Source organism: Prunus dulcis, chromosome 2 (assembly GCF_902201215.1).
Source record: "Prunus dulcis chromosome 2, ALMONDv2, whole genome shotgun sequence".
NCBI lineage: Eukaryota > Viridiplantae > Streptophyta > Magnoliopsida > Rosales > Rosaceae > Prunus > Prunus dulcis.
The window spans coordinates 1,941,104-1,950,518 of record NC_047651.1 but is presented as its reverse complement, the minus strand read 5'-3'; the positions used below and the strand labels follow the sequence as shown (position 1 = coordinate 1,950,518).

Below are 9,415 nucleotides of genomic sequence, written 5' to 3'. Positions count from 1 at the left end.
TTTAATGTAAACATTTCTCTATCAAAACCTCCTAGTTCATTCTCAAATTTTTGGCAAAATAAATAATAATAAAAATAAAATAATGCTACTACGCATTTGACAACAATGTTTTTATCTCTTTAAGTAATGTGAGGTTGAGGTGAACTTAGAATGGTGTGAGATTGATGAGTTTTTAATTTATTTTTTTTGCTGGGTGTGTATTTAAGGGTAGTTTAAGAAGATAGTAGGGTTTTATTAGAAATTGTGAAAATTCGAATTAGAAGTTGAGGTGAACTTAGAATATGAGGTGAATAAAGAGAAATGCGGTGTTTAAATAGAAAAACTTTATTTTTATCCTATTTGGCACTAGATTATTTGGGCTAAAAAGTGATTTCTTCCAAATTTTTTGAAGTCCATCTTGTTTGGTAATGCATAGAGGCCCTGTTTTGTTACACCTCCCAAGCTTGAACAGGCTTTGACTGACTTTTTATCCCACGGAGGCATTATTGATTACTTTGAATTTTTTTTGTTTTGAGTCAAAAGGCGATAGCATTTTATTTGAGGAAAAGGATGGAACAAGTACAAAAATTAAGCTATGTCTTAGAGGATCAAGTGAGTGTCTCTACACCCAATGAGCTTTTTGGTCTTCGGCTATGAAGTAGCCTACCCTCTCAACTGCAAGCGGGAGATGTAATAACCCAAAACAAAATATCTAAAAAGAAATAAAATATCTAAAAAGTAGGAATAATATCTTCTAGCAAAAAGACAATTTTGCCATCGCATTATTTAATAGGAAAAAAATTGACTTTTTGATCGGAAAAGAATTTGGCAATTTCGCTTACGCCATTGAGTAAAGCACGGCGAAACGAGTTCGTAGACACGGAGTAGACTCGAATCGGAGTTGTAATGAAGAAAATATGATCTAAATATCGCGAAGGGTAAAATGGTAATTTGATCAAAAAGTCCGATTTTTAACCCTTCCTCCCTTCTCCCTCTTCATTTCTCTCTCCTCTCTCTCTCTCTCTCTCCTCCCGATCCCGCGCGAGCAGCGACCCCCGAGCACTCCCGACGTCTCCACGGCCGCTACCGACCGAGCTGATCTCCGGCACCGGTGCCAAACGAACCGCCACTCGCCCGCCGTTCTTCTCTGACCAACCTCAACCACGGTGACGTCGGGAACTGGCCGGAAAACGCCATTTTTGCCAGATTTCCAGCTCCTTTTTCTCCTTCAATTCTCCACCAAATCGATCTAGTAAGGTATAGTTTCTCAGCTATTTTTCGTGTTCTAGCTGATGGATGTATGGGTTTCGATCGATTTTAGCTCTAAGATGTTCAATTTTCGACTTGAAATTTGGCCGAAACTTCGGCCGCCGTAATCTACTGTTTTCGGTCACTTTTTGGGGTATGTCCAAGAACAAAAGTGACTCCAAATGGGGTGTTTTACCTAGGATAGGAGTTTGGAGTCTTGGTTCCGAGATTTTTCGACAACCCAAAATCGCTTTGGACACCCGAATCTGCCCGCGCGTGAGGCAGTGAGTGAGCGAGGGTGGTGAAGTGACTCTGGGCAGTTTTGAGATCCTCGTATCGTCACGAGCACATAGGATTTCGCGGATCTCGATTCGGAGTCCGCTTGAGCCCCGAACGGATTTTCTATATCGCGCAATCCTTGGGTGCAGTGTCGTCGAATCGTTGGATCGCACTGAATTTTGGATATATCGGTCTACATGATATCAGGATCGTGTAGGATTCGACGGATTGCGAATCGGAGTCCCGGATACTCCGAAATTGCGAACCCCGGGGCTAGGGTTTGGATTTTAAGCAATAACGCGATTTTGGCCAATCCGACCGTCCGTTTCGGACCAAACTCGCGGAACATAGTTCCTTCTCTATGAAGAACCTTCAGAGAATCCCAGATTGGCCATCAGAGACCGGGGACCCATGGGGTCCCGGGTCGGCCGATCTGGCAGCCTATCGCTTTAGTTAAACGTCGGATCTTCCAAGACCGTCCTAAATGTTGGAAAGGCTAATGTGGGCATAGGAGTAACTTTAAAATTGAGCACACGTATTTCTAGGAGCCGGGGGCAGGGTGTTTAATTTAATTCTTTTATCGAACAATTTTATTAATTTATTATTCATGATTAATCAGGCACCAGAGGTCTAGTCGACCTTCGAAGGGTCCAGCTAGCTCGGACCACCAGTGAGTGGACTTTCTTTCATAAAGGATTTTATATAAATAAGTTAGATAAATGATTATATAAATGAGTTTACGTAAATAATTTTATATTGATTTTATATAAATGAGTTTTTATAAATAAATTTTTATAAGAAAATTTCATTATTTGATCTTGAATAAGTACTCTAGCATGTCTTAGAGTATGTTTTATACTGTTAAATATTTTGAGTTATATATATATTATTGAGGTTATATTAGCGGCAGACCTTGAGCTTTATATAACAAAATAGCAGCATCATTGAGACTACAGTTAATTTATCAGATTTCAGAGTGGGACCGATGTCTACGGACATTATTTTTGGTGATTACCCAGAGTGGGACCGATGTCTACGGACATCCAGTCCGATTTCAGTTATGTCAGTGCACTTGACTTTGCCTCACGAGTTACGGGGACGCTCGGACCGTGAGTGCCAGGATTTGTGGCTCGGCAGACTTGGTGTCCCGAGACCTGCCAGGATTGCGGCTCGGCTGACTCTGTGTCCCCGAGACCTGCCAGGATTGCGGATCAGGCTGACTATGGTCCCCTATATCTGCCAGGGCTGCTCGAGTCGACTTGGTGTCATCGAGACATGCCGGCGGATCAGGCTGATCATAGTCCCCTGATTTCGCCAGTTTGCGGCTCGGGTAGACTGCGTGACGTCCGAGACCTGTCAAGGGAATTGGCGGATATGATAGGGGTACAAATAAGTGGTAGTTTCAAAGGATTTTGAGCTTTCTCTTATTCAATTATGACTTTTAGTTATTTTATGCCAGTCTCTTTGATATTCGCGCATTTATATCTTTACATATTTGTTCAGTTATACGAGCATACTCATCAGTAAGTTTTTACATGCTTATTTGAATACCTTGTATTGAAATATAGACAAACCCTCGATTTATATCCTTACTTATTTTTAAATGGGGGTTATTATGGTTATAAATTGTTTCCAAGAACATTATTTTTGTCCATTCACATTTTCAACCTATTTTTCGTCCACATACCGTAGAAGTGCGCAGGATCCACCACCGGGCCATTTCTAATTTCCGCGCCACCAAATCAGGTAGAAATTTGTGGAAAAATCCTTAAAACCCTGTAAATTTTAGAAAATGCTCTGATATCTCGTTTTAGTGGAAAACTGGAGCTGGTGAATATTTAGTTATTCTATTCTTGCAGTTGGTGTGGATTTATTTGATTGTTGACAAGTGGAAAAATTTGGGTTTGGTCAAAATACAGGAGAGACTCTGCCGAATTTTTGGCAGGAGTCCAGAGAAAGTTTTCATAGTAACTATAGCAGGAAAGGTAAAATGGTCATTTGTGCCCGACAGTTGCCAGATGTCGGACACGCACAGGGCTTGGTTCGAATTCTAAAGTGAAATTAGGATCGGGTCCTGTCAGGAGAAGGATCCTTGAATTTTTTTAAAGCACAGTCTATTTGCTAAGAAAAGAAATTCACTTATTGTGAATAATTGCTGTGAAGAAAGGAGAGATCTTGTACAATAGTACAATAGTACGGTCATGTGGTACAATAGTACGGTCATGTGGTACATCTTGTACACGTGTTATAATATAAGTAGATATTTATAGATATTATTCCCTAAAAAGGGGAGGAGGGGGGAACTAAACTTTGTTGTCCACTTATATTACAACACGTGTACAAGATATACCACATGGCCGTACTATCGTACTATTCTATAATTTCTCGTGAAGAAAGCAATTAAGGAAAGCTGGTAATAAAGTGTTTTCATTTTTTGATTATGCGGCAATCAGTTTTGGAGATGCGCTAGAATTTAATCAAAAATTCAAAATTTTTAACAATAACCCCATATGTTGTCATGGTCTCTCTTCTCCTCAACTTTCCATCTTCATCTTCATCTCATCTCTTCCACGTTCCTCACTCCATAGCTCACTCTTCTCCTTCTCTTCCATTTGTTCATTTGACGTAAACAAAAGTTAAGAACAAAGTTGGACCAAATTGAAATTTTGTGTAGAACCCAGTGAGAAAAAAAGTAATTAATTCATTTTTTATTTATAATTTTATTGGAATTGAAAGCCATTAAATGTAATGGTTATCCAATTATGTCAAAATTAAAGGCGTTGGAGCATTAACAAACATGGTCCTTATTTCTTAGCTAAAATTTAGCTAAAAACACAAAAAAAATTATTTTAGGAGCTCTCTATAAAATTTAAACTTCAATTGTGCTTTCTAGTTTAGGGAGTCATAAATATTATAACTCTTTTTTGATTGGTCTATCTCTATTAAAAAATAAAATAAAAAATAGTTATTATTAAATAAAGGTTTGAAATACTCATTAAATAAAGTAACATTAAATTATAGGGAGCCACTAGGAGTCATTTCTCTTTCCTCACATTTAGGAGCTTCTAGAATACTCCATATTTTAGGAGGTGAATAAAGAGCATGATTGGAGTTGTATTTTTTTCAATTCCTCCCTAAAATTTGTTTAAAAAGGTGATTTAGAAAGGTCATTATGGATACTCTTATTATCCCAAATCCTGGAAAATTGAATCAATGTATTTGAAAAAAAGAAGCCAAAAAAATAAAAATAAAAACACTGACGCAATGATTGGGATTCAATGACGTCCACAGAAACCAAATCCAATCCCCTCTCTCCCTCCAGAAGCCTTGTCTCGCTCCCACATAGCAAAAGCACAAATATCTCTCAAGAAATAAAGAAAAAGAAAAAGAAAAAAAAATCCAACTTCCTGCCACAGCTAAAAATGAGAAGTCCTTTACCTCACTGACTCACAGTTCCCTCTACTCTGTATGGCCATCACCACCAGCATTTGTTCGTCACCAAACCAACCACCAATTCTCCCAACACTTTCACTCCCAACCATCCCATTCACACCACTCAAAACCCACCACCCTCTCCAACTCCACTTGCCTTTTCCCTCTTCTTCCTCCAAATCTGGTGGCAATTTAGTCTCCAATGACGCATTGGCCGTTGCAGCAGCTGCCGAGGCACTGGTCCTGGCCCGGGCTGCCGTGGAGGCGGCCATAGACGCTGTGGCGGTGACGGAAGACATTGGTGAGGTTTGGAGTTGCAGGGAGAGTGGGAATGAGAGTGGTGGACTGGTGGCGAGGAGGAAGAGGAGGAGGAAAAGGAGAAAAGGGTTGGAGGCTTTGGATGAGGAGATGAAGAGGGATGTTGAAGATGGAATGGTGTCATTTGAGTTTGTGAGATATGAACATCTGAGCCCAAGAGAAGAAGCAGAATGCTGTCTGAGTCTCAAGGTATTCTTATTTTGTAATGAATGCTGTCTGAGTCTCAAGGTATTCTTATTTTGTAATGATTCTGTTTTTACTTTTTACTATTACTTGTTGAACCCACTTATCAGAATTACACATTAGAATTTGGTTTTGTATAGCTGATGGGTATTCTTCTATTTCTATTTAGATTTCTCTTTTTAACAGAGTCTGCAATATTTGAAGTGTATTCCACATTGCTCTGCTTAGATGACATTCAGTGATCACTACAATTAGCAACTTTCAATGTTATCTAGTTTGAATTTTCTTCAAATCTTATTGCTCATTGTACGTGACGCAACCAAGAGGACTAAATTGGTGCTTGCAGAAATCTTATCTGTTCCTCTAAAAAAACACCTTTTCTATTGTTTAGTTTCTACTAATCTTTATGCATGCTTTGGTTCACATGCTTTTCCTTCTACTTTTAAATAGTAGTGTATGTTGTTTTAGGACAGTTCTCAAATTACTTTTCGTAGGGGGCGAGAGGGGGCGTGGAACTACTACTACGATTCTATAATTAACCTTTTAATGATACAGGAGGGAGCAAGACTAGAATCAGAAAGGTTCAGAGTTGTAGAAGCTCAAAAGCATGAGCCAACCTCAAAACAGTTGGCCAAGGCAATGGGAATGAAGATGAGAAGTATAGATAAGGTGCTTTGTAAGAGAAGAGAGTCACAAGAAAAGATCATCAGGAGCTACCGGGGACTTGTTGTCTCTGTTGCCAGCAGTTATCAAGGGAAAGGATTAAGCTTTCAAGACCTCATTCAGGTTCCTACACCGTTCACTCCTATTTTTCCCAAGTTGTCGTAAGAAACTAAGTATCTATTTTAGCAGGAAGGGAGCATTGGTCTTCTTCGAGGGGCAGAAAAGTTTGATCATGAGCGAGAATGGAAGTTATCAACATATGTGTACTGGTGGATTAGGCAAGCTATTATCAGAGCCATAGAAAACAAGTCTAGAATAATCAGATTACCAGTAAGAAGCTGACTTAATTAACTATTGTTCCAAAACAGTTGTTTATTTTGTTATTGTACTTCTTTATCTTGGCCTAATCACTGAGTTTATATAATTTTCAGTCCTAAGTAGAATTTGTGCCTTTCCTTTTATCTTGCCTACTGTATACATCATCTGATGCTTTGAAACCGTTGTGTGTCTGAGCAGCAAAAGTTAGTTGAAGCTATACATATATGATGAACTATGCTGTTGTGCTTTGTTTGCATTTTTTCACCAATTTCCGTTACAAAAACTCATGGGCTGCTCAGTGGAGAAGTTGAATTTCAAAATTGTTCTAGATATTTGTCAAAGATGAATTTAATTGAATTCAGATGCCAGGGTTAGTGGAGAAGTTGATTGGCTTTCAGGTTGAGGTGGTCTTTTCCATATAGATGGTTTCAAAATCTGTTGGCGATGGTCTAATTAGTAAATTTAATGATTTCCTTTCCCTTCACATATTTAAGTTATCTTTTATACAGCTCCTGGGAGGTAACTGGTAAAAGTACATTGAACGAAAGATTACAGAAGTATGGTTAGTTTATTTGTATAGGGACACGTGTGCGGCATGATGGCAAAAATCACAAAAGCTCAAAATTCCTTGAACCAAAGATTTCAGCGGCTGCCTAGCCATGATGAAATTGCTGAAGTGATCAAAGTGAATGCTTCAACCGTAAAGCTTGTTTGTGAGAGGAGCAGACCCCCAATTTCATTGGATAGAGTGGCAACTGTTCGAGGTTCCATGACACTGCAGGTTTGTGTCTTGAATCTTGTTTTCATGATTTCTTTCACATCTTCTATTAGCAGCTCAAATGAGAGAGATGATTTTGTTAATTCATATATTTTTCTAATTTTTAGTCTCAGATGTAAACTGTAAGTAGGGGTTCTATGGTCCTCATTTATGACTTATAAAATTTTGTTAATGCTCTTGAGTTTCATGTTTCGATATTGGACTAGGAAATTACGAATCTCACTTTGATTTTGCTCCTAGAAAGGGCTATAACTTGATTAGCTGCATAAGTACATGGTTCAGCGTTTGTATAACTGAATTAAAGATTGCTTGACAAGTCAGGGAACTAAAGGCATAAGCTTAGCCCCAAAGCTGGAAAAGAAAAAGAAAAACTTCATTAGACTAAAGGTTTTACAAGCTTTAAAGGAATATTTTAAGTTTTAACTGTGCCATTCAGCATAAGGAAAAGTCATAAACTAGCTTTAGTTGAGAATCGAGACTTTATACCACTGATGAGCCTGATGGATATGGTCACAGGAAATTGCTCTGTATAAAGTAGCAAATTTTGATTTCTTTGTACCCTGTTTATTTAATCTTCCTTCCTGAGGAGAACTTCATGAAAATATGAAGATTAGGCAAAATGTGTCTGTTACGATCCATTAATCAGTCTTAATTTATTAGTTCACATTATGTTGCAGGAGATCATACAAGGGCCAGAGGAGATGATGCCAGAAAAGATGCTTATAAGGCAGCTAATGAAGCAAGAGGTCGAGAAGCTTCTGAAGACGCTGAGTGATAGAGAAGCAAATGTATTGAGATTACACTTTGGACTCAATGGAGAGAGCCCTCAGTCTTTTGAGGAGATAGGAAGACTGTTAAAGCTTTCGCGGGAGAGGGTTCGACAGATAAATGGAATTGCATTATCAAAATTAAGGCAGACTAGTATTTTGGACAATCTAAAATTGTATATTGTATAGCTTTTCTATCATGTTATGAACAGATAAAGGAAATAGAGAAAGGTAAATAGCATGACGAGAAAAAAGAATATACCTTTTTTAATTGCATCAGTTGTTTGATATTAGGTATTGAAGAAAAAGAAAGAAGAGAAATGGTTTTCTATAATTCTGGGATTGCTGTAATCCTTTTTTTGACCAACCAAGTTCTTTTGTTTCGTCAAAAGAAGAAAAAAAAAAAGATCTCTGGCTTAGTCATGTGGATTGCTTTCTGAAACTTGGGATCCAGCATGGTTAAAAACTCCATCAATTGCTGGTATTGAAACCAAAATTTTGTTATAAACTCTAATTATTGTTCTTGATAAAGGATTCATTTGCACAATTGCAGTTCTGTTGCAGTCCTACAGGCCTCATATTAACCTTTAAACTGATAAATGTTGGGAACTGTAGATCAAATTACACACTCATGCCACATCGGATAAATCACCATCTCACATTGGGGAAATCTCTTTAAGTTGCATACGACATTTCGAGATAAAATCACAAACCTGAACTCTACAAGGTGGTTAATTTGGGATAAATTGTTGCAAGATAGTCTACCTCGAGACCTTCAAGACTTGGGATCTGATCCCCTTAAGTTGCACACATTCAACATGAAGGGTCAGGCCAATTATAGAACTCAAGCATTGAAAAATCAAAATGATTGAGCTGTGATTCTTTCTTTTTTCTTTCACTTTCAATTTTGACAATGTTTGTATTTTATAACTGTTTAAACTATGGTTTTTTTTTTTTTTTTTTTTTTCTTTCCATGCACTTCTTTGACATTGTTCTTTCAGTTGCAAACACAATGAGCTACTCAGCTCTTAGTTGATGTCCAGACTAGCCCTTCTTATGAAGATTATTTGAGACGCGCTACAAGTGATATTTTATTGGAAGATGTATATTCACTTGAATGTGTAAGCTAACATTGTTATATTATAGATCGGTGCACTAGATACTAAGTTATATCAGGTTTTATAAGAGTTTAAATTAGGTTATACCTTGAGGCCCAAAACCTTGTAAATTAAGGGAAGTTTTGAAGCCAATTAAAGGTGTTGACGCTCAAAAATGTTTTGGCACTTTTGAGCCCAACTTAGTGATGAGGTATGATGGATGATGGGTGAAGGTGAGGACTTTCACCAAGTGTGAGGATTTGAGCAAGCGATAAATATACAAAAGACAAGATATACGTGATTCACCCTTAATGAATGGGCTACGTCCACGGAGAAGTATACTCTCATTATTA

At 38.0% G+C, this 9,415-nt stretch overlaps 1 protein-coding gene across 1 annotated transcript; it reads left to right on the top strand.

Moving 5' to 3' along the window:
- The first annotated feature begins 4,904 nt into the window (after window positions 1–4,904).
- On the top strand, window positions 4,905–8,299 carry LOC117617164 (RNA polymerase sigma factor sigD, chloroplastic). Its single transcript, XM_034346445.1, has 5 exons — window positions 4,905–5,445; window positions 5,995–6,225; window positions 6,292–6,432; window positions 7,001–7,201; window positions 7,876–8,299. Exons 1-5 carry the CDS (start codon window positions 4,975–4,977, stop codon window positions 8,152–8,154), a joined length of 1,323 nt encoding a protein of 440 aa, XP_034202336.1. The 5' UTR covers window positions 4,905–4,974; the 3' UTR covers window positions 8,155–8,299.
- The last annotated feature ends 1,116 nt before the right edge of the window (window positions 8,300–9,415 follow it).

Bases quoted from the DNA above. Each gene is read 5' to 3' on its own strand.
- LOC117617164 (XM_034346445.1), top strand. From the start codon at position 4,975: ATGGCCATCACCACCAGCATTTGTTCGTCACCAAACCAACCACCAATT. The intron at 5,446-5,994 runs GTATTCTTATTT...TTAATGATACAG, and splicing joins AATGCTGTCTGAGTCTCAAG to GAGGGAGCAAGACTAGAATC. The intron at 6,433-7,000 runs GTAAGAAGCTGA...TTATTTGTATAG, and splicing joins CTAGAATAATCAGATTACCA to GGACACGTGTGCGGCATGAT.